This window comes from Aquarana catesbeiana, linkage group LG08 (genome assembly GCF_042186555.1).
Source record: "Aquarana catesbeiana isolate 2022-GZ linkage group LG08, ASM4218655v1, whole genome shotgun sequence".
Lineage (NCBI taxonomy): Eukaryota > Metazoa > Chordata > Amphibia > Anura > Ranidae > Aquarana > Aquarana catesbeiana.
The window spans coordinates 300409027-300435354 of record NC_133331.1 but is presented as its reverse complement, the minus strand read 5'-3'; the positions used below and the strand labels follow the sequence as shown (position 1 = coordinate 300435354).

The window sequence follows — 26328 nt, the reverse complement described above, 5'->3', positions numbered from 1 at the left end:
ACAGAGGATGAGGAGGATGAGAACGGCTTTGTTATCCACTCCACCAACTCTTCTGCATGTTGTGGCTCAATAACAGAAAAAAAGGACAATCCTGCCCCACGGCCACCTACAGAGGATGCACCATGTCCACGATCACCACTGTTGACTGTGAGCGTTTGCCTCTCCTTGGTGGCCTTACGGACATGATGGGGATTTTTTCTTTTCACAGCACACTACACTGTATTATATACTGTGTACACCGCCTGCATTGTATTAGAAACGGTACACCGGCTGCACTATATTATATACTGTGTACACCGCCTGAAGTGTATTAGAAACTGAACACATTGTATTGTATACTGTGTACACCGCCTGAAGTGTATTAGAAACTGTACACCACTGAATGCACTATATACGGTATATAGGCTACACTGAATGCTATGTGTATGTATGTATGTATATATATATATATATATATATATATATATACTAGACTGACTGTATGTATGTGTGTATATATATAATATATATATATATACATATATATATATATATATATATATATATATATATATATATATATATATATATATATATTTATATATATATATTTATATATATAAAATCTCAAATACACTGCAACTAACTAACTAACTAACCTGCCTGCCTAATCTAGCTCTAGCTCCAGCTCTGTAAGCTGCCTTATATAGTGTGGGCCGCGGACAGCTCTGTAAGCACTACACGCGGCAGCTCTGTAAGCTGACTTATATAGTGAGGGGCACGGACTTAGTCCTCCTGAGCCATGATTGGCCAATTGGGCGGCACAGTGGTGCAGTGGGTAGCACTCTCGCCTTGCAGTAAGAAGGGTCGCTGGTTCGAATCCCGACCACGACACTACCTGCCTGGAGTTTGCATGTTCTCCCTGTGTCTGCGTGGGTTTCCTCCGGGTACTCCGGTTTCCTCCCACACTCCAAAGACATGCTGGTAGGTTAATTGGATCCAGTCTAAATTGGCCCTAGTATAGGTATGAATGTGAGTTAGGGACCTTAGATTGTAAGCTCCTTGAGGGTATAGGGACTGATGTGAATGTATAATATATATATTTATATGTAAAGCGCTGCGTAAATTGACGGCGCTATATAAGTACCTGAAATAAATAAATAAATAAAATAAATAAATAAATTAAGGCTCTCTCTGCAGATTGTGATTGGTCAAAGTATGCCGGTCAGGTGCATGCTTTGGCCTATCATCAGACGCTAATGCACTGCGAACTCGCAGTGCATTATGGGGCATTCCGCAGTGCTCAAATTTCCCATGAAAGCCCCATATTGTACGCTGTTCTGCGAATGGGGGAACATCAAGCTCATCCCTAATGTGATGTACTCCTAAACTCAGCACTGACTACAGCCCTTACTGCATTACATTCTCATGATTTTCAAACACATTGCATTACACACCCTGGTCTCCTGCAGTTTGCTTTATGTATCCTAAACCCGACACTGACTTCAGCACTCCCCAACCCTCTGTGCTCTGCATTACACACCACTGGACTATATACACAATACTGTACATTATATACGTCTCACCAAAGTCTTCATTGTCTTAACAGTTGCTGGTTGCTATGCAGTCCTTGACTATTTTAATGAAGTTCTTTTTGATGGTAGGCTCACACAAAGCAATTAAAGCATTTTTTATTGGTACAAGGAAACCTGAGTTTTGTTTAACCACATCCCTTAAGTCCCTCCCACTGCTAAGTATTTAGTTATACTCACATTGTACTGCGGCACGCTGCGTGCACCACAGGACTTTTCCTTCCTCCAGTGTCCCTCATTCTAAAGATCAAGGGCCTCTTCCCCACAACTCTGGGCAGTGGTTGTGGGGGTCTGCGGGCAGTTGGCTTATCGGAATTTGGAAGCCCCCTTTTACAAGGGGGCCCCCAAATCCCATCCTCACCCTGTGTAAATTAGTATGGGGTACATTGTACCCCTACTCATCCACCAAAAAAAATGTGTAAAAAATAAATAAAAACACACACAGTTTTGAACAATTCCTTTATTAAAAATAAAATAACAATGTCCCCCCCGATGTAGATCCATCTTCAATCACGTCCGCTGGACACGAAAAAAAAAAGGCTGCTGACCACCCCACGTACATGTATTGCTTGGCAGCCGCCTCTCTGCGCTAAATAACGTACCTGTACATGATCCATGCTCGCGGGCAGGGGGTGCGCATGCACGCACCCACCTGCCCGGCGCTGCTCTGATTCCGTTCAGAACCAATCAATCTTCAGATCCAGGCCAATGATTTATGGCCTGCACCTGCTAATCGGTTCTGACAAATCACAAAACCTCCTGTGTCTGTGTTTACATTACACATGTACAAGAAATTATGTAATCTTCTCTGTTGGAGTCCTTTTTGGATCCAGCATGAGAGAAGATAACATATACTGTTAGTACAAGCACTACACTGACACCAGATCACATAGTTAGGGACATTTACCCCTTGATCACCCCCAGTAATCTCTTTCACTCCCTGTCTCAGTGACATTATATACATAGTACAGATTTTTTTTTTTGTGATAACTGTATTCGTGTCACTGGTGACGCTAGATAGCATTAGGGTCAGTTAGCATCAGTCCCAGATAGAGAAAGTGTACCCGCCATATATTCCCTAATAAAGTTTTAACCCCCTGATCACCCCCAGTTAACTATTTCACTGCCCTGTCACAGTATCATTGGTACAGTGTACAGATATTTTTTTTGATCACAGTTTTAGTGTCACAAGTAACGCGAGATAGCATTAACTTCAAAACCAGACAGCGACAAATTGCCCGCCACATATTCATTATCACATTTAACCCTTTGATTGCCAGTAACTCTAATGCCCCGTACACACGGTCTGATTTTCCGACGGAAAATGTGTGATAGGACCTTGTTGTCGGAAATTCCGACCGCGTGTAGGCTCCATCACACATTTTCAATCAGATTTTCCGACACACAAAGTTTGAGAGCAGGCTATAAAATTTTCCGACAACAAAATCAGTTGTCGGGATTTCCGATCGTGTGTACACAAATCCGACGGACAAAGTGCCACGCATGCTCAGAATAAATAAAGAGATGAAAGCTATTGGCTACTGCCCCGTTTATAGTCCCAGCGTACGTGTTTTACGTCACCGCGTTCAGAATGATCGGATTTTCCAACAACTTTGTGTGACCGTGTGTATGCAAGACAAGTTTGAGCCAACATCCGTCGGGAAAAATCCTAGGATTTTGTTGTCGGAATGTCCGATCAATGCCCGAGCGTGTGTACGGGGCATAACACAGATACACTATACACCTCCATTACTAGTATAGTCTGAACGGATCAATGGTTTGCACAGGCAGGGATTGCATTGGCAACTATCATCTTGGATAAAGTATTCATATTGGATTAAGTATTAGCACAATCTAGAAAACTCTTCTCTATCCCTCCACAGGTAGTCTGGCTTCAGGTTCCACCTTTAACTGATACTGCCGCATTGGTTTAAATGTGCTTATTGGTAATCTGCCTTTAAATTCTTTACCTCTGTCCATATCACTGTGATGTTTGTTTAGCTTTCTTATTGCTTATTTAGGATGTATCAGGTTTATAAGCCAGAGGCTTTGGATGGACAGTTGGTTAAATGGTTCTATATTTCGGATGTATCTGTTTTATAAAGCAGAGGCTCTGGGTGGACAGTTGGATAAATGGCTCTATATTTAGGATATATCTAGTCTATAAACTAGAGGCTCTTTATTAAAACTTGGAAAAATGGCTCTATGCTTATGATGTATCCTGTCTATAAACCAGAGGCTCTTTTTGGACAGTTGGTTAAATGGTTCTATATTTCGGATGTATCTGGCCTATAAACCAGAGGCTCTGGATGTACAGTTGGATACATGGTTCTATATTTTGTATGTATCTAGTCTATAAACCCGAAGTTCTGCACGGACGGTTGGATAAATAGCTCTACATTTAGGATGTATCTGGTTTATAAACCAGAGGCTCTGGATGGGCAGTTGGATAAATGGTTCTATATTTAGCAGGAATCTGGCCTAAAACCAGCAAATCTGGAGTTAAATATAAATTAATGGCTCTATATTTAGGATGTATCTGGTCTATAAACCAGAGGCTCTGGATGTACAGTTGGAAAAATGGCTCTATATTTAGGATGTAGCTGGACTATAAACCATGAGCTCTGGATGTACAGTTGGATACATGGTTCTATATTTAGGTTGTATCCAGTCTATAAACCAGAGTCTTTGGATGGTCAGTTGGATAAATGGGTCTATATTTTTTTATTTATTATGTGTCTGGTCTATAAACCAGAGGTTCTGGATGTACAGTTGGATAATTAGTTCTATATTTATTATGTGTCTGGTCTATAAACCAGAAGCTCTGGAGCAAAACTTGGATAACAGTTGGATAAATTCCTATATATTTAGGATGTATCCTGTCTATAAACCAGAGGTTCTGGATGTAGAGTTTGGAGAAATGGTTCTATTTTTAGGATGTGTCCTGTCTATAAACCAGAATCTCTGTGTGTACAGTTGCATACATGGTTCTATATTTAGGATGTAGCTGGTCTAAAAACCAGAGGCTCTGGATAAATAGTTTGATAAATGGCTCTATATTTAGGATGCATAGGGTCTATAAACTAGGGATGTGCTGAACACCCTCCTGTTTGGTTCACAGCAGAACATGCGAACAAGCAAAAAATGTGGCAAGAACACACGAACACCGTTAAAGTCTATTGGACACGAACATAAATAATCAAAAGTGTTCATTTTAAAGGCTTATATGCAAGTTATTGTCATAAAATGTGTTTGGGGACCTGGGTCCTGCCCCATGGGACATGTATCAATGCAAAAAAAGTTTTAAAAACGGCAGTTTTTCTCGGGAGCAGTGATTTTAATAATGCTTAAAGTCAAACAATAAAAGTGAAATATTCCTTTAAACTTCCTACCTGGGGGGTGTCTATAGTATGCCTGTAAAGTGCCGCATTTTTCCCATGTTTAGAACAGTCCCTGCACAAAATGACATTTCTAAAGGAAAAAAAGCCATTTAAAACTACTAGCGGCTATAATGAGTTTTCGGATCCCGGCAATACAGATAAAAGTAATTGAAAAAAACGCCATGGGTTCCCCCCCCCCAGTCCATTACCAGGCCCTTTGGGTCTGGTATGAATATTAAGGGGAACCCCGAAACCAAAATTGAAAAAAAAATTGCATGGGGGTCCCCCTAAATTCCATACCAGGCCCTTTGGGTCTGGTATGAATATTAAGGGGAACCCTGCTCCAATTTTTTTTTAAAATGGCGTAGGGGTCCCCCTCGAAATCCATACCAGATCCTGAAGGATTTTAAGGGGAACCCGCACCAATATTTTAAAAAATGGCATGGGGTCCCCCAAAAATCCATACCAGACCCTTATCTGAGCACGCAACCTGGCAGGCCGCAGGAGTGCCCCCCTCCCTCCTGAACCGTACCAGGCCACATGCCCTCAACATGGGGAGGATGCTTTGGGGTAGCCCCCAAAGCACCTTGTCCCCATGTTTATGGGGACAAGGGCCTCATCCCCACAACCCTTTCCCTATGGTTGTGGGGGTAAGCGGGCAGGAGGCTTATCAGAATCTGGAAGCCCCCTTTAACAAGGGGACCCCCAGATCCCGGCCTCCCCCTGTGTGAAATGGTAACGGGTACAAGTACCCCTACTATTTCACACAAAAAGTGTCAAAATGTTGAAAAAGACAAGACACAGCTTGGGGACAAGTCCTTTATTAAAAAATGTCCCACAAAGTCTATTCATCTTCTTCTCTCACGCGCCCGGACCGAAAAAATAAATTTAAAAAAGCCGAGACCGATCCGCCTTAATGGGAGGCTCCCGCTGTGTGGCGCTTCTTTGCTTGTGACAGTTGTTATATAAGTTGATGTACCAGGTGACCCCACCCCCTCTGAGACCACGGGAACTTTCCTATGGCTTCCCCCGTGGCGTCAGAGGGGACGGGGCCACCCAGTTACGTAAACAGGTGTTTTCAACACTTTGACACTTTTTTTGTGAAATGGTAGGGGTATTTGTACCCGTTACCATTTCGCACAGGGGGAGACCAGGATCTGGGAGTCCCCTTGTTGAAGGGGGCTTCCAGATTCGAATAAGCCCCCTGCCCGCATACCCCCACAACCACCAGGCAAGGGTTGTGGGGATGAGGCCCTTGTCTGCATCAACATGGGGACAAGGTGCTTTGGGGGGGCTATCCCAAAGCACCCTCCCCATGTTGAGGGCATGTGGCCTGGTACGGTTCAGGAGGGGGGCGCTCTTTCGTCCCCCCCTCTTTTCCTGCGGCCTGCCAGGTTGCATGCTCGGATAAGGATCTGGTATGGATTTTTGGGGGGACCCCCACGCCATTTTTTCTTTAATTTTGGAGCGGGGTACCCCTTAAAATCCATACCAGACCTGAAGGGTCTGGTATGGATTTTGAGGGGGACCCCTATGCCATTTTTTTTTAAAAAATTGGTGCAGGATTGCCCTTAATATCCATACCAGACCCAAAGGACCTGGTATGGAATTTGGGGGGATCCCCACACAATTTTTTTTTAAATTTTGGTTCGGGTTCCCCTTAATATTCATACCAGACCCAAAGGGCCTGGTAATGGACGGGGGGGGAACCCATGCCATTTTTTTCAATTACTTTTATCTGTATTGCCGGGAGCCGACAATTCATTATAGCCGCTAGTAGTTTTAAATGACTTTTTTTCCTTTAGAATTGTCATTTTGTACAGGGACTGTTCTAAACATGGAAAAAATGCGCCACTTTACAGGCATACTATAGACACCCCCCAGGTACAAAATTTAAAGGAATATTTTACTTTTTTTGTTTCACTATTAAAATAACTGCTCTCGAAAAAAACGGCCGTTTTTTTAAAACTTTTTTTGCATCGATACATATCCCCTGGGGCAGGACCCGGGTCCCCAAACCCTTTTTATGACAATACCATGCATATAAGCCTTTAAAATTTGCACTTTTGATTTCTCCCATAGACTTTTAAAGGGCTTTCGAAATTGCCGCAAACACCCCAAATTGTTCGCTATTCAGCGTACAGACGAACACCTGATGTTCGAGTCGAACTTACGTTCGACTCGAACATCGGGCTCATCCCTACTATAAACCGGAGGCTCTGGATGTACAGTTGGATAAATGCCTGTATACTTAGGATTTATCTGGTCTCTAAACCAGAGGCTCTGGAGTAAAACTTGGATAAATGGCAGGAATCTGGTCTATAAAACAGAGACTCTATAGTAAAACTGGGATAAATGGCTCTATATTTAGCAGGAATCGGGTCTATAAAACAGAGACTCTGAAGTAAAACTTGGATAAATGGCTCTATGTTTAGCAGGAATCGGGTCTCTGTAGTAAAACTTGGATAAATGGCTCTATGTTTAGCAGGAATCGGGTCTCTGAAGTAAAACTTGGATAAATGGCTCTATATTTAGCAGGAATCTGGCCTAAAACCAGCAGCTCTGGAGTTAAATCTAGATAAATGGCCCTATATTTAGGATGTATGTGGTCTATAAACTAGAGCAGTGGTTCTCAACTCCAGTCCTCAGGACCCACCAACAGCCCAGGTTTGCAAGATAGCTGAAATACATCACAGGTGATATCACTTGCTGCTCAGTGATTGCAGTATTCTAGTCTGCAACTCCCCAAGGTAATACTTAAAATCTGGCCTGTTGGTGGGTCCCGAGGACTGGAGTTGAGAACCACTGAACTAGAGGCTCTTTAGTAAATCTTGGAAAAATGGCTCTATATTTAGGATGTATCCGGTCTTTAAACCAGAGGCTTTGGATGTACAGTTGGATAATTGGCTCTATATTTAGTTTGTATCCTCTCTATTAGGAATAGGTGAATGGTTTGGACTGAGCATGAGTTTGGTCTCAACATTGCAAGTTTAACGCCATTTAGCTCTGTGCATTACTGTAAGTTCAACGCCATGTATTTAATTGCATTACTGCAAGTTTAACGCCATATATTTCATTGCATTACTGCAAGTTTAACGCCATATAGTTCTGTGCGTTACTGCACATTTGATGCAGTATATTATAGTGTATCCGTGAAATTTGTCTGTGTCGTTAATACTCAACACCAATCTCCATTACTCGATTCAGATGTTGGTTGGCTGACTCTGAGGTTGAGAAAGGCAGGAAAATGAGCCTACAGAGAGGGGAGTACACAAATTGGCAGTTATGTTCCCACAGCTGCAGCGTATTGCCAAGTTGTCCCCAGTGGTAAAGCACAGCCCGGAGCAAAAAATAAAATAAAAAAATGAGCACAGTGCTGCCTGAACAGGGGCACAGGGGAGCCAGGTGAGTGAGGGTTAACTTTTCTGCTAGGCAACTAGAGGCTGCAGTGTATTGGGCAGATAGTGTGGGGGGGAGGAGGTACTACAGAAGCTTGAGTGAGGAGGTCAGGGGTGACCGGACATCCAGCCAGCACACATGAGGAGGCAATCGTTCCCGCCCGCCCTACATGGCTTGAGTGTGTTTATGTTTGTTTGGAGTTTTCTTTTTTCTGTTTTTTCTTTTTTGTTTTACTCTTACAAGGTGTGTGCGGTTGGGTCTTTGGAGGCATTTTTAAAATAACCTGCTGTAATTAGATGATTGGGACACATCTAAGGTATGGGTCCCCTGTGGAATGCCAGTTATGGTGGATTAACTGGTAGTTACAATGCTGTATCTGCTGAATGTGGTTCGTCCCGAGTCGGTGCAGTGTGGCAGGGACCGTTGGAAATAGTTTAAAGAGGGAGTCCACCTAAACCGCCTAAAAAAAAAAATATTAAAAGCCAGCAGCTACAAATACTGCAGCTGCTGACTTTGAATAAATGGCCACTTACTTGTCCCAGGGTTCAGCGATGTCGGCAGCTGACGCCGAGAAACTGCTCGGTTCTCGGCAGCTGCCACCGCCATCCTAGGTGAGGGAATCAGGAAGTGAAGTGCTGCGGCTTCACTTTCCGGTTTCCTACTGCGCATGCGTGAGTCGCGCTGCGCATCGTAACTGGTCCCCGCTATCTCCTGGGACCTGTGTGTTTCCCAGGAGACAGCGCGGAGGGACAGGAAGAGGCATAGACTCCCATGGGAGTCTATGCCGGAAGTGGGTGCAAATACCTGTCTTAGACAGGTATCTGCACCCCCCTCCCCCCTGAAAGGTGCCAAATGTGACACCGGAGGGGGGGAGGGTTCCAAAAAGTGGAAGTTCCATTTTTGTGTGGAACTCCACTTTAAGCAGATACAAGGAAATATTTTGTGATAATTAGCGCCTCCAAGGATCGGCAACCAAAAAGGTTATGTTTTGGTTTGTAATATTATTTACATAATTGTTCATTTTAATAAAGGGGCCAAAAAGGGACAGTTTACTCCCAACCTTTCATGTCAGTATATTCTTGGTAAATATAGTGGGACAATTAAGATGGGGGCACTGTAAGTTGGAGACAAAAGTGTCAGATACATTTGAGTAATCTTTTCATGAGGATGGAGGAGAAAATGATGATGAGGTCACTGACTCTAATTGGGTGCCAGATAGAGCAGAGGAGGACAGTGAGAGTGAGGTACAACCCCAACAAGGCAGCCATCATGGAAGAGTAGAGAGCAACCACCCCATCACATTGTGGAGCTGTTATCTCCTGGCCCACTTCCCGCAGGTCAGCTGTCTGGGCTTTTTTAGTACATGTGCAGCAGATCGCACTGTTGCTATTTGCCAACTTTATCTCAAGCGTGGAAAAAACACCAATCATTTGGATACCACATGTTTGACAAGGCATTTAACCTCCCACCACTCAGCCCCTTGGCAAGAGCACCTAAAAGCCACACAAAAGGGGCGAAAATCTATCCCTCCTCCTTTGGTGGCAGATGTTTCCAAGAACTTGCATCTGACATCCTCCAAGTACAAAGTAGCTACAGATCTTCTGCACTGTGTGAGTCCCAGATCTCTACTTGGTGACAATGTCTGGCTCTCTGCTGGGGGGGGGGGGGGGTTGTACTGTCATGGTCTAGCCTTCAGACTTCTGTTGTTGAATTCTTACCTCCTTGCTGCAGATCCGTGACTCTATTTCACATGTGGTGTTTCTCTGTTCACCTTTGAGTGTCACCTGCTCCACTGTGGGTTTATATCCGTTTCCCTTCTATTAGTTCCTGGGTCACCTCCTTGTTTGCATCCCTATACAGTATATACATATACTCAGTGCAATGCTCCTTGCTTGAGCAACTTTACAGTTCTCTGAGCTACGGTTTGCATGCCACTTGTCCATACTGTGTCTGACTACCCATGTACTGACCCTGGCTTCATTTACCGCCTGTGCTTGTTCGCTACCCTTTTGTCCGCTGCTTGTACACTGCACATGCGAGTGGTCTCTTCTTCCTCTGCTGGGCATTCCTGGGGCTGGGACCTGGTTCCAGCTTGCTGCAAGTCCATCCCCACCATCAGGGGCTCTGGTGAAGAAGCAGGCTGAGGCTTAGACTTCACGCCCTGGGGAACCCTAAGTGGGCGATCTACAAGGGCTCACTACCACAGACTCCTGACACTACCTAACCGACTAAGTCCCCTCCCAACCATATACCCTACCTAATGCACATATATCCCCCAAGTGGGAGCTGGTGGATACCCTCCCAAAAGGGGTTCCCCCCTCCCTGTTATACACCTGCATCATAAGTATAAACACAACCTAAGAACACCCCGAGGCGCCAGCACCCCACCTTAAAACCTCAGTGGGTAAATGGAGTGCTGAGTTCCTCAGGGACAAATCCAAAGTATTCCAGGCCAGAAACATAAAGTCCTTCAGTGCCCAAAGACACAGAAATAGTGGACAGTCCAGGGCTAGTGGCTCTGCTTATGTCACAAAATCCTCAGCATAAAGATGAAAATAATATGTAGATGTTGCTGGACATATATTGATAAAGCAGTGTCAGGTACCAATAGATCGCTACATACAGACAGCTCGGGTAGATATCACATCATATGTTGAGTGTACTGCTGCTGGACTACAAAAACAATCACAAAGATAAGGCTGGAGTGAAGATTGCAAAGACAGTCCATACATCCCATCTAGGTACTATAGATAGGAGACTCAACAAGCATATGAAGTCCAGCCTGTTGTGTAGGGATGATTCCATAGAGTTGGGTAACCTATCCCAAATTACAACCGCAGCCAATATGACCTATGCATATACATCTGGGGTCTATGTGATGTAGGTTACTCATGATCCTGCAGCAGAACAGTCTTATTATCCAGCAGCCGTCAAGCGTGATATCCGTCTCCATTTGATCCTTGAGCAGTGCACGCTCTAGAAGCTGAAAACCCCACTTTGATGCTGATATTTCACCCAATGGTGGCAATGAGTCCAAGCAGTCCAAGTAGCCCTCATGCTGGTAACTGGTCCACAGTGCTGGATTGAAAGCAGGTAAGCAGTATCAAAAAGATCAAAGCATGCAGTGACACAGGGAGATGGGGACCCATACTTTCATCACTCTTGACGGCTACTGGATAATAAGACTGTCTGTATGTAGTGATCTATTGGTACCTGACACTGCTTTACCAATATATATCCAGCAACATCTACATATTAGCAGCTGAAATGAAAGGTAAGCGCAGGACATACATGACAGGGTAGAAGTAGCTACTAGAAAGGAATAGGTTAAGTAAGGGGGGTGTTTAGTGAAAAGAACTTGCTCTTACCGGATTGGAGGTCACGGAGAGACGGGGAGGAGCTGTATAGATGGTTCAGTGGGGGGGGGGGGGGTGGAGCAGAGGCTCAGCAGTCGGAGGCAGTAATCATAGTGGAATCTTGCTCCCTCCCGCCCTAATAGAAGTGGTGTGGCGGTGATGAAGAAGATGGTCATTACGGTTGGGTCCTTGACGATGGATATATAACATGGGTATATTTGAGAAAACGGTGGGACCAATCTCAGGTGTGGAGTCCTCCCATTTTGTCTGGTTTCAGTCTAGACTACCGGGTAGTAAGGTGGTAGGGGTCTGTGGTCAGTTAGTGAGTCCTCAAGGTGGTTTTGGGGGCTGGGGACAAATGCTAACTTAAAGGTACCACAGATTCCAAAGTTGGGAAGATGGGGTCGTCAGGGACCGGCAACCAGTTATTTGGATTGGAACTGGAGTATTTAAATAATGTTTATAGTTTATTTGTTTTTTGTTAATAAAGGCCGAACAGGCCATTTAAATCCAATACAGTGCCAGTGTCATTATTCAAAAGTCATGGGTAAGGTTTTGGTTCATGTTTGGTTTGGGGTAATAAGATATCTGACTGCCCTAGTCAAGGACTTTATGTTTCTGGTCTAGATTACTTTGGATTTGTCTCTAAGGAACTCGACACTCCATTCACCCACTGAGGTTTTAAGGTGGGGTGCTGGCTCCTCGGGGTGTTCTTAGGTTGTGCTTATACCTGTGGTACAAGTGTATAACAGGAAGGGGGGATGCCTTTTGGGAGGGTATCCAACAGGTCCCACTTGGGGAATATATGTGCATTAGGTAAGGTTTAAGATTGGGAGGGGACTTAGTCGGTTAGGTAGGTTGTGGGGTGTGGTATCTGAGCTAAGGGGGAGTGGGTTATGGGAGGTGGGGGGTTAGGGAGGATCCCCGGCATGATGCTGGTAATTTTATGCATTTTTTTTCTAATAAATATCTTGGAGAAGTTTACTCAACAGGGTGTTTGTATTGTACTGTTTTTTGATAGCTGTTCTGCAGATAATCACCCTCCTCCTATTATGGAGGTGAGTACCTCTCCCCCGTTTAGGGGTTATTAAAAGTCCCAGGATTATTCTCCCTGTTTTTCTAATAACAACAAAAGACACTGAATTAATCGGTTTTATTCAGTAATAATGGTTGCTTATACCAATGAAATTCATTGGTATAAGCAATCATAATGTGTTAAAAAAATTTGTGATCACTTCCCCACAGTGGAACAAAAAAGAAAAGGGATACTAACTAGGTATCCCTGGATCGGACTTTAAAGGCATAAGAAACAATAGTGAAGTATGAAAAAATAACAATATTTATTGAAAAAATTACATGACATGAATAAAGCATTAAAGCGGAGTTCCACAAAAAAATGGAACTTCCGCTTTTCGGAACCCTCCCCCCCTCCGGTGTCACATTTGGCACCTTTCAGGGTGGAGGGGGGTGCAGATACCTGTCTAAGACAGGTATTTGCACCCACTTCCGACATAGACTCCCATGGGAGTCTATGCCTCTTCCTGTCCCTCCGCGCTGTCTCCTGGGAAACACACAGCACCCAGGAGATAGCGGGGACCAGTTACGATGCGCAGCGCGACTCGCGCATGCGCAGTAGGGAACCGGGAAGTGAAGCCACAACGCTTCACTTCCTGATTCCCTCACCTAGGATGGCGGCGGCAGCTGCCGAGAACCGAGCGGGTTCTCGGCGTCGCCTGCCGACATCGCTGGACCCTGGGACAGGTAAGTGGCCATTTATTAAAAGTCAGCAGCTGCAGTATTTGTAGCTGCTGGCTTTTAATATTTTTTTTTTTTTGGCGGTTTAGGTGGACTCCCTCTTTAAAAATCACATATCATGATCCAAAATATACAGTGAGCCCTTGTGCATAAACGCGTTTCACCGTTAGGCTTCTTCAAGAAACATTCAAGGTTTCAAAGATAGCAAAAAAAAAAGAGCGGATCTCACTGTCTTGCAAGAGAATGAGCCCTATGTGTAGATATCCAGATAGTAGGAGTATACAAAAGGGCGGTAATCCCACTGGTCTAAATATATAGGTATTTGGAAAATGACCAAATTCTTTTATCATAAGTAGATGAGCCTGGTAATTTCCAGACAGGGGCAAAGCAGTGATAGCCAGTAGCCAATAGCTGCCCTATCATCGTTTTTTGTCCATCGGACTAACATACAGACAAGCAGACTTTTCAATAGGAACTGGGTCCGACAGAGTTACGACGTAAAGATTTGAAGCATGTTCCAAATCTAATGTCCGTCAGACTTTAGACGGAAAAAGTCAGCTGAAGGTCCGATGAAGCCCACACACGGTCGGATTGTCCGCCGGATTCGGTCTGTCAGACCAGTCCGGTCGAAAAGTCTATCCGTGTGTAAGCGGCATAAAACTGTCACAACGACTAAAATAATACACACTGATTTGTTTTTTTACTTTAAAAAAGAAATGTAGCAGAATACATTTTGAAGAAAGATGATTTATTTGCAAAGCTTTATAACAGAAGCTAAAAGAAACATTTTTTCTCCTGTACAGAATAAACATGGTAAAAAAAAAATACAACCCAAAGAAATCTCTATCTGTCTTCAATAATGAAATTCTCCACAGTGATTCCAGAAATCTGAGAACAGAGTATTGGAAAGTGCGGAGCGTTCTTGTTTATTATAGAAAATCAGAATTAGTGATTAACAAACAATAAAAACAAAGCTAGAATCTACATCAAATCTTCTATAACTGAAGAACATAAACTATAAAATGTAATAATTATTGGATGGACCAATGAAAAGCCGGCTTCTTCTGTGAAACATAAAAAGAGCGATAATGTACAGGAACCAATAAGAAGTGTTGTCCATGTATTGTCATATCTGGCCATGTATTAGCACAGTTTAGTTGTATGGTGCGGTCTGTGTGAGTGCGGGACCGAGTCATCTCTATATGTTTAGTGGGTCATATTACTAGAATTCCATCGAGGGGGATGACGTGAGACGGCGTCTACGGGGAGGGAGGAGCCTGAGTGTGCAGGCCGGCCGGCCAGAGAGCGTGGACGCTATGAGAAGAGGGAGCGAGAAGCCGGGGCTGAGACCTCATTGCATCGCATACATGTGTGCCCCTTGAGACGCTGGAAGCATCCACTTGCATAGCGTTGCACGGGGCTGGCAGCATACAGTCCGTGCGATGAGACAACCGGCATGGGTGCGGTGCCCGCCCCTCCCCTCCCCCCATTACCTGGATTCTCACGCACAGCAGCTCCGCCTGTGATAGCGGAGGTTGAGCGTGGAGGACGAGATGAACAGACTCTCGGCACTGATGAGGAAGAAAACTCCCCAGCCCCCACCGAATGGTTTCTTGTAAGTACAGTCCTGATGCCCAGCACACCGGGAGAGAGAGAGGTAAGAGTGGAATACCCCATAGTGTGAAGACCAAGATATTACTATGTTCCTAGGAAATGTACCAGCTGTAAGTCACTCTTGCATTGGGAAGATGTGGTGTCATTGAAAGTACTCTGGAGCTTGCTATGCAACTGAAAGGGGCAGAGGGGAGGACTGTTTGAGCTTTCTTTAGCTGGACTGGTGGACTTTCTGCACTCCTGAATTACTCTGAATTATTCTGTATCTTTGCCTGAACTACTGATTTCTGGAAACACCTTGACTGTAGTACCAACCTAGTCCCTTAGAGGGGTGAAGTTGAAGGGACCCGCAGACTATAAAGGAGGCAAGGGTGGGCCTTCAACAAGACCCTGGTGCAAAGGAATGAGGGCTTAAGCATAAGGATATTAAATAGCGTTTACTAATCTGGTACTTATACAACGAAAGTAGGAGAAAGGGGTACCTTTGCTATAAGGTGGGGCTGCTGACCCACCATGAGTAAATCCTCGTCTAAAGCCACTAGGGGGGCACCCAAAACCCCAAGAGATAACACCTCGGGAAGTACAATTAAACAGTACTTGGCCCAGGGGCTCAGCCCAAACAACAGCAACTTAATACCCCCTCAGCAAGGTAAAGCGGGTAAGAAGAAGGGATCTGAGGAGAGGAAGGATGAGACCCCAAACCAGTCTAAGGAGGATTTAACAAATGAAAGTGAATTAGAATTAACCAGACTAGAAGAGCACAGGTCTGAGGCCCAACTACCCACAAAAGGAGAAATTATGGCAATGTTCACAAGATTGGAAAATCCCATTAAAACTGAGATTAACATATTGAGGTCTGCCCTGGGCCACTTGCTGACCAGATTAGAGACGGTAGAAGACACATTGGACCAACAAGCCCGGAAGATATGTACGTTCAAAGATCAAGTTAAAAATCTACAACATAACCAAGCCAAATTCCTCTATAGGTTAGAGAACCAAGAGAACAGGAATAGAAGACAGAACTTGAGAATACGCTCGGTACCGGAAAGAAGAGGGGAAGATCTGAGAAAGGTTATAGGAGAATTTTTTTCCCCAATCCTAGGGATAGTGGCGGAAGATTTTCCTAACATTGAACGGGTTCACCAGGTGGGGAGATCCGAAGCTAATAGGCCCAATAGAACATGGGACATTATAGCTAGATTTAGATTCTTCGAAGATAAAGCCAAGATATGGGTAAACATAAGAGGGAAAACCCCTCTGCAGTTTTATGAAATCCAGGTCTTTGCAGACTTGGCGCCGGAGACATTGGCTAGAAGACGTATGCTGGAACCTCTCTTAGATCAAATGAGGATACAGAATATAAAGTATAACTGGGGTTTCCCGGCCTGCCTCATCGGATCAAAAGATGGAAGATCAGCTAGGCTAAGATTTCCTGATGAACTTGGAGACTTCTGTAAAAAATTAGAAATACAGGAACCATCGCTGCCAGAATGGTGTAATGAGTGGAAGGAGGGGGGCGCTGTGGGATTTGGTTAGAATCACAGTTGGTGAACAAAATGATGGGTGGGGGTGAGGGGGGGGTGGGTGAGCACTAAGAAGAAAGGTTAAAATAAGCTTTATAGAGAGCCACGGTGGGGCGGTCGGCCAACCCCCCCCAAAAATCTACTTTGTAGTGGTTGGGGAGGAAGATGGGACACATCTAGAGCTCCACCTCTGGAGGTGGAGATCTCTTGAGGAACATGAGACAAAGTGTTCTTCGAAGATCTAAGGGCCCGATAAGGGCTGAGGGGGGGGAGGGGAGGGGGGATGGGAGGAGTGGGGGGGGGAGGGAGGCTCCTCTGCTAAACTGTCCGTTAAAACAGCTATAACTTGCTGTCGATCAACAAAAACAAGCAGTGGATAGGAATTTTTGGAGTAAATAGATGACAACAATTAATTTTTTGACCTACAACGTTAGGGGACTGAATACCCCAAGCAAGAAACATATGATCATGAAGGAGCTTAAAAGGTATGAGGCGGATGTGGTCTTTCTCCAGGAGACACATATCTCCCATGAGTCAAATGTTAAATTGTCATCCAGGGACTTCCCGGTATGGTTCTATGGGGATACTGTTACTAACAGAGCGAGGGGGGTAGCAATTGGGTTCGCGAACGGAACCCGCTTTGCACTAGAAGATAGGGTAACCGACCCTGAGGGTAGATTTTTGTTCTTAAAGGGGAAACTAGGTGACGAGGAATATACACTGGCAAATATCTATGCCCCCAATAAAAGACCGATGAAGTATCCTAAAAGTATATTAGCTAAGCTGAGGGACTTCAGGAGAGGACATACGATTATGATGGGAGATCTGGATTTTTGTATGACACCCGGCCTGGACAGTAGGACCCGGGCACGGGAGACCACTAACGTTCAATTGAAAGAGGTTAAACAAAAACTACATGCCAGCCAATTGGTTGGCATTTGGAGGATTCAACACCCTAAAACACAAGACTTTACGTTTTACTCTACCGTGCACGGGTCCTACTCAAAGATAGATTACATTTTTTTTAGAGCACAGAGACATAGATAGGGTAATGGAGTCTAAGATTGAAATTGCTACACTTTCGGACCACGCCCCGGTGAAGATGAAAATATAATCATCAGGGAAATTAGGCCATCGGGGCAGATGGCACTTGAATGAAGAGCTGATTCGAGACGAGGAAGGCGCAGCACTGATAGCTAGGGAACTCGAAAATTATTTCGAGTTAAACGATACAGGAGAAGTAACGGGGTCAACCCTGTGGAAGGCCCATAAGGCTTACATCAGAGGTATCCTGATCCAGTCACGTAAAAAAAGGAGAGATCTGAGAAAATACGTATTTTTATGGATGAGCTAGGTAAAGCTGTACAAGAACATAAAAAATAACCAAGACTTATATCAAAAGGTAATAAATACAAGAACGGAGCTAAAGGCTTTATTAGACCACAAAACTAAGAAAGCCCTGAATAGGACTGCAAGGGAAAGATACAAGTGGGGAAACAAACCCAGTAAATAACTGGCAAAAATATTACAAAAGAAAAAAGCTATTAATTTTATAGAGAAAATTCAAACTAAAGAAGGTAACATGGTCTATTCGCCAAAAGGTATCGCAGACATATTTAGAACCTATTACCAAGAATTATATGCAGTACAGCAGCAGGAAGCCCGACCCGGTGAAAAGAACAGAAAAATAACTAACTTTCTTAGGAATGTAGGACTCCCGAGAATTCCCAAGGAGACCGGGGAAGCAATGGAGGCCCCGATCTCCGAGGAAGAATTAGGGAAGGTTCTGTCAGAAACGGCTCCGGGAAAAGTCCAGGGCCAGATGGATTCACAATAGCTTATTATAAAAAAATTAAAAATATCCTGATTCCAAAGCTATGCCGATATTTGAACGGCCTGGGGATAGAGCATAATTTTAGTAAGGAGGCCCTCTCAGCAGCTATTACCGTCATCTTAAAAGAAGGAAAGGAGGGGTCGTGTGCTCTAGCTAAAGACCAATCTCATTACTCAACGCTGACATAAAACTCTTCACTAACGTTATGGCCGGGAGGTTGAAAAGAGTAATGACCAAACTAGTAAACCCGGACCAGGTTGGTTTTATCCCAAAAAGGGAAGGGAGGGATAATAGGATAAAACTGTACTCTTACTCCAAATGATAAAAGAGAGGGGCCCCCCAGGACTGCTTCTGTCGATTGACGCCAAAAAGGCTTTCGACAGGGTAGACTGGGGATTTATGATCCAGACTCTGGAGACTATGGGCATCGGCCCAAGAATGATCGGCTGGGATAAATCATTGTACCATCACCCAACCGCAGCCATAAAAGTAAACAGTTTAATGTCTCGCCCTTTTGAGATGAAAAATTGGACGAGGCAGGGCTGTCCCCTGTCTCCATTGCTATTCGTCCTTTCCTTGGAACCACTTTTGGCTACAAAACGTAAGGACTCGAGCATAACTGGTTTCAAGCTCAGAAAGGAAGAGCATAAAATATCGGCTTTTGCAGACGAAATACTATTTTATGTCGCGAACCCCCGGAAGTCAATGCGCAATTTAACAAATATCCTGAAACAATATGGGGAAATCTCCAACTTTAAAATAAATCTTGCAAAATCCGAGATACTAAATATCAACTTAAGCCTTACAGAAGAAAAAATATTAAAAAACGAGTTTAAATTTAGTTGGACTAAAGAACTAAAATATCTGGGAATTAATTTAGCAAATACAGGGGATAAGATGTATAAAATTAATTACATTCCCCTACTAGACGAAGTCAGGTCTGATTGTAAAAAATTTAATGGAACATCACTATCCTGGCTGGGACGTATCAATAGTATAAAAATGGTGATCCTCCCCAAGGTTATGTACAGATTCCAGATGGTGCCAATAGCCCTCCCTCAACAATACCTGAGAAAATTAAAAATGTTGCTAATGAATCTAATTTGGAAATATAAAAAAACGAGAGTCTCCTTTCAAACGCTGAGACAGGGGAAAAGGAAGGGAGGCTTAGCCGAGTCCTGATACATGAAGCTACTATAAAGCTGTCGTATTGTCCAGAATGGTAGAATGGGGCAAGGAAGAAAACGAGAAAAAAATGGGTTCGTATAGAGAAAACACTTAGTAAAGCACAATTGGGTAGTATTATTTGGAATCCCCCACAACATAGAAGATTAGACGAAAACACTGACACATTGACACATAATGTTTTTAAAGTTTTGGATGGAATATATAAACGGCTTAATGGTAAATACAATTCACCTCTAATTTCACTGTTAGATAATGAATATTTTCCACCAGGGAATGAATAATATAGGAGGAGTGTGGTTAAAAAAGGGGGTCACACAATTAAGAGATATATTAACAAAAAGGAAAAATGATTCCTACACAGGACTTGATGCACAATAATCTTGCACGGGGAATGGTGGAATGGCGGTCTCTCCAGTTAAATCATTTTATTAAAAATTTACCTCAACCTATTAGATCCGGAGAAGAACTCTCTATGCTTGAACGATTGTTCGTGGATAAGGACCCGAGAAATACGGTATCTAAAATGTGTAAAATATTATTGAGGGCAGAGGAAGTGGAGATACCGCCATTCGTCAGAAAATGGGAGAAGGAATTGGGGACAACGCGAGACAAGAAGTTTATAGGGAAAATTTTGAACCTTGCCCATGCCTCGGCAGTTGACAGCAGAACAGCAGAGATGAATTATAAGTGCCTAGTAAGATGGTACTCAACCCCAGAGAAAATAAGTAACTTCAAGGGGCGATACATCAGCAGAATGTTGGAGAGGCTGTAAAGAGGTAGGCTCCATGACACACTTGTGGTGGGACTGCCCTAAAATAAGGGAATACTGGAGAAAGATTCTGCAATTCATCAAGGAGATTACAAAAAAAAATAAGTAGTGGAAGACCCCTGGGTGGTATTGTTTCACGGTGGGGTGGGCGACATAAAGCAGTATAAAAGGTCCCTGACCCCTCATCTTTTAAACACCGCTAAGAGACTCATTTCCAAGAACTGGCAAAAGTAAGAACCCCTAGACATGTGCACAGCTAAAAAATTCATTCATTTTCGTTTTCGTTTCATTAGTTTATTATTTTTTTCGTTTTTCGGGTCATCCGTTATGATCGTGATTCGTAAATTCGTTCATTCGTAAATTCGTAAATGTGTTCATTCATACATTCGTAAATGCGTTCATTCGTACATTCGTACATTCGTAAATTCGAACATTCGTTCATTCGTATATTCGTACATTTTTACATTTGTACATTCGTAAATTCGTACAATCGTAAATTCGTACATTCGTAAATTCGAACATTCGTTCGTTCGTATATTCGTACATTTTTACATTTGTACATTCGTAAATTCGTACATTCGTAAATTCGTAAAATCGTACATTTGTAAATTAGAAAATTCGGAAATTTGTAAATTCAAAGTTTGAAAATCCAAAAATCTGAAATAGTAACTAACTATTAAATTATAGGTATTGTAATTTCCTTTCAAATTTGACTGTCAGTGAACGTAACAAATACGAATTTATCCAACGTTACGAATTATCCAAAATGAATGCTGCATCTAAACAAATGGAACGGAACAAATTAATAATAAATAATAATAATAAAACGTTGTTATTATTATTATTGTTATTTATTATTATTAATTTATTACGTTCTATTCCGTTTTTTCGGATCATTCATACCCTGTTTCCCCGAAAATAAGACCTAGCGTAATTGACGGTGATGGCTGCAATATAAACCCTACCCCCCAAATAAGCCCTACCCTGTTTCCCTGAAAATAAGCCCTACCCTGAAAAGAAGACCTACAAGGACTTTGATTAGGGCTTATTTGGGGGGGGGTAGGGCTTATATTGCAGCCATCACCGACAATTAACGCTAGGTCTTATTTTCGGGGAAACAGGGTAACTTCGGATAAATTTGTATGTGTTACGTTCACTAACAGCTAAATTTGAAAGGAAATTACAATACCTATAATTTAAAAGTTACTAGTAATTACTAATAGTTAGATTATTATTAGTTAATTTCTATTTCAGATTTCCGAATTTTCGAATTTACAAATTCACTAATTTACTAATGTACGAATGCCCGAATTTACGAATGTCCAATTTTATCGAATTTACGAATATTCGAGAAAAATTAGTTCGACAGGTTTTCGATAATTCGGATATTCCCGAATTAACGAATTTGTCGAAATTCGTTAATAAGCGAATTCGGAACGAAACGAATTGCACATGCCTAAGAACCCCCATTAATCTGGGAGTGGATAGATATGGTTGAGGAAACATATATAACGGAATGTTGGGGATGCGATATGAATGAAGAGACTAATAGAACCTTGGCAAAATGGGAGGAATGGGCAGCTTTTAAAAAGACTTGGAGTTACGCCCAGGAACTGAGACCGCTAGATCTATAGTAAGGAGATGACCGGTAGAGGTTTCAGCCTAGGGAACGGCAGGTCGGCAGAGGGGGGGAAGGGGCTAGGGGAGTGGGATGAGGGGGGCGGATGGGGTAGAGTGTTTAGTTTGTTTAAGGAGAATAAACTGTTGGTAAATTTTGCTACTTCTTTTTCTAATCTGCTACGATGAGGAGACTACGACAGGGACGAAAAAGACGAATTGCAAGGCTGAGTCAAGTCCCTTGTTGCCGTCTGCTGAAGTGGCAAAAAAAAAAAAATATTACTAGAATTCAACTCCAGGCGCCCCAAACCAAAGTGTACCCGAAAAATAATATTGTTACCCCTCCCCCAACACATCATGAACATGAAAAAGGTTGTTAGCGTGTGTGAATTCTCTGGTGTCTAACAAGGACTTCTTTATAAACAAAAGATTTCCCACACTCTGAACATGAATAAGGACGTTCACCTGTGTGAGTTCTCTGGTGTCTAACAAGGTGTCCTTTATAAACAAAAGATTTCCCGCACTCTGGACATGAAAAGGTATTCTCATCTGTGTGACTTCTCCAGTGAACATGAAGCTGTGCTTTCTGACGGAAAGATTTCCCGCACTCTGAACAAGAAAAAGGACGCTCACCAGTGTGAATTCTTTGGTGATCAACAAGGTAGTTTTTACTACTGAAACATTTCCCGCACTCTGAACATGAATGCAGACGTTCACCCGTGTGAATTCTCTGATGATATAGAAGGTCTCCATTCCGAATGAAACATTTCCCGCACTCTGAACATGAATAAGGACGCTCACCTGTGTGAGTTCTCTGGTGTTTCACAAGATCTCCTTTATAAACAAACGATTTCCCGCACTCTGGACATGAAAAGGTATTCTCACCTGTGTGACTTCTCCAGTGAACACGAAAGTGTCTTTTTTGACTGAAAGATTTCCCGCACTCTGAACAAGAAAAGGGACGCTCACCTGTGTGACTTCTTTGGTGATTAACAAGGTCATTTTTACTAATGAAACATTTCCCGCACTCTGAACATGAATAGGGACGTTCACCTGTGTGAATTCTCTGATGATTTAGAAGGCCTCCTTTATGAATGAAACATTTCCCGCACTCTGAACATAAATATGGACGCTCACCTGTGTGAGTTCTCTGGTGTTTAACAAGGCCTCCTTTATAAATGAAAGATTTCCCGCACTCTGAACATGAATAAGGACGTTCACCTGTGTGAGTTCTCTGGTGTTTAACAAGGCCTCCTTTATAAATGAAAGATTTCCCGCACTCTGAACATGAATAAGGACGCTCACCTGTGTGAATTCTCTTATGATTGAGGAGCTCTCTATTATAATTAAAACGTTTCCCGCACTCTGAACATGGATAAGGACGTTCACCTGTGTGAATTCTCTGATGATTGAGGAGCTCTCTATTATAATTAAAACGTTTCCCACACTCTGAACATGGATAAGGACGTTCACCTGTGTGAATTCTCTGATGAATGACCAGGTGTCTAATATAATTAAAACATTTCCCGCAGGCTGAACATGAATAGGGAAGTTCACCTGTGTGAGTTCTCTGGTGTACAAGAAGTTCTCCTTTCTTGCTGAAACATTTCCCGCACTCTGAACAGGAATAAGGACGCTCACCCGTGTGAATTCTCTGATGACTTACAAGGTCTCTATTATAAATGAAACATTTTCCGCACTCTGAACATGGATAAGGGCGCTCACCTGTGTGAGTTCTCTGGTGTCTAACAAGGTTTCCTTTACTAAAGAAAGATTTCCCGCACTCTGAACAGGAATAAGGACGCTCACCCGTGTGAATTCTCTGATGATTTACAAGTTCTCCATTATAAATGAAACATTTTCCGCACTCAGAACATGAATAAGGATGATAACCTGTGTGAGTTCTCTGGTGTGTAACAAGGTGTCCTTTACTAATGAAAGATTTCCCGCACTCTGAACATGGATAAGGACGCTCACCTGTGTGAGTTCTCTGGTGTGTAACAAGGTGTCCTTTACTAATGAAAGATTTCCCGCACTCTGAACATGGATAGGGACGTTCACCTGTGTGAATTCTCTGATGGTTTATAAGGTCTCCATTCTGACTGAAACATTTCCCGCACACTGAACATGAATAAGGACGCTCACCTGTGTGAATTCTCTGGTGTTTAACAAGGCCTCCTTTAGTATTGAAAGATTTCCCGCACTCTGAACAAGAAAAAAGATGCTCACCTGTGTGAATTCTCTGGTGTTTAACAAGGTCTCCTTTATCATTGAAAGATTTCCCGCACTCTGAACATGAATAAGGATTCTCCCCTGTGTGAATTCTCTGGTGTTTAACAAGGTCTCCTTTATATTTGAAAGATTTCCCGCACTCTGAACATGAATAAGGACGCTCACCTGTGTGACTTCTCTGGTGACTATGCAGCTTGGAATTAGTATTAAAACATTTGCCACACTCTAGGCATGAAAAGGGGCGCTCACCTGTGTGACTTCTCCAGTGTTCTAGAAGGTTTCCTTTATGCATGAAACATTTCCCACACTCTGAACAAGAAAAAGGACGCTCACCCGTGTGAATTCTTTGGTGTAAAACGAGGCGATCTTTTGTTATGAAAGATTTTCCGCACTCTGAACATGAATAGGGACGCTCACCTGTGTGAATTCTTTGGTGTAAAACGAGGCGTCCTTTTATTATGAAAGATTTTCCGCACTCTGAACATAAATAGGGACGCTCACCTGTGTGAATGCTTTGGTGTAAAACGAGGCGTTCTTTTAATATGAAAGATTTTCCGCACTCTGAACATGAATAGGGACGCTCACCTGTGTGAATTTTCTTGTGCCTAAGAAGTAACCGTTTTTTTGCAAACAATTTCCCACACACTGAACATGACAATGAACTCTCTTCTGTGGGAACTCCTTCATGGCTTAAAGAAGATTCCTTGGGAATAGAAGGATCTATTGAAGTATCTGTACTGTGAGATCCTATAGTCTTGGTGTGTGATCCATCAGAAGATTCCTCAGGATTAGAGGGATCCATTGATCTCCCCAATTGGGAAGGTCTGGGATATATATTTGGAGTAACGGGATTTCCTCCTGGAGAATATTGTACAATGTTATTATCTTCTGCTTTATAATCTGGAGATACAATGAGATGTTCCTCAGAGGTATTCCGGACATTGTGTCCACCTGTTGAGAAAAAATGTAACATTAAATGTTATAACCTTCCATTCAGGAGTCATATATGTTGGTCCGTCACCAAATAATTTATAAGAGCTCTGGCATGGATTTGAAGGCAATTAGAAGAGAAAAATATGAATACAAGCAATAGAGGTTTCGGTTTCATAAAAAAAAAAAAGGATTTGTTGTTACCCACCGTAAAATCTGTTTCTCTGGGTTCATTGATGGACACAGCTCCTTCTTCTTTATCCATTACCAAACAGGGTTTTATAGCCCCACCTACAGGAGTAGGACACTAGGCAAAAAAATAAAGACTCTGCACTTCCTATGGGCAGTCTTCTCTGGGCATAAAAACTCCTTCTCTGCTATAGGCCTCCAGACAGTCACAAGCAATGTTGAAGGAGAATTTCCATAGAGGGGGTGGGTGCTGTGTCCGTCAATGAGCTCAGAGAAATGGATTTTACGGTGAGTAACAAAAAAAATTCTGTTTTCTCTCACGTTCGTTGAAGGACAGAGCTCCTTCTTCTTTATCCATTACCAAACAGGAATGTCCCCAAACAGTGACCGAATGAAGGTGGGAAAACCAACCAATGGAGAAGAAACCCAGGACAACCTACCAATCACTCAGAGAAGTGCCCAAGAGTCCTAAAAAGCAGCCTGCAAAACCTTGAGGCCAAAACTAGCATCAGAAGATGCCGACACCTCAACTCAACAGAGCTAATAAACGTGCAGCAATATGGACTATGATTGCAACAAACAGCTTTTCCCTGCGATATTGAGGTGGCAACGAGGGTCAGTTTATATGGCCATAGTTATGTGTGTAGTAAGACTGATTTAGAATTTCAGCTAAGAATCATATTTCTTGTAGTTCATGTTGAAACTACTTATGACAGGTTGTGGTTCCTCTTTTTGTGCAAGAGCATACTGCAGAGAAACGAAAGTTTTACATAAGGTTTAAAAATATATATGTTTTGCAGAACCTGTCTGGATTAGCATGCGTAGGTTGATTTAGGTTGATTGTTAAAAGGTTAGAATGTTTTGTATAACGGAAGTGTACCGCCTGTTCGCTTGTGACGCAATATGCTGAAAATTATATGTACACTGTATGAACTGTATCTGACACTCTTGACATGTAGACACTAGGGATG

At 42.9% G+C, this 26328-nt stretch overlaps 1 protein-coding gene across 1 annotated transcript in view; it reads right to left on the bottom strand.

Moving 5' to 3' along the window:
* LOC141104756 (uncharacterized) overlaps positions 1–26328 on the bottom strand; it is a 200171-nt gene that overhangs the window by 153038 nt on the left and 20805 nt on the right. The window contains exon 7 of the mRNA XM_073594467.1: positions 21661–25189. Coding sequence (XP_073450568.1) covers positions 22383–25189 — 2807 coding nt within the window. The 3' untranslated portion in view covers positions 21661–22382. Of the gene's footprint in view, positions 25190–26328 lie in introns of the transcript that reaches the window.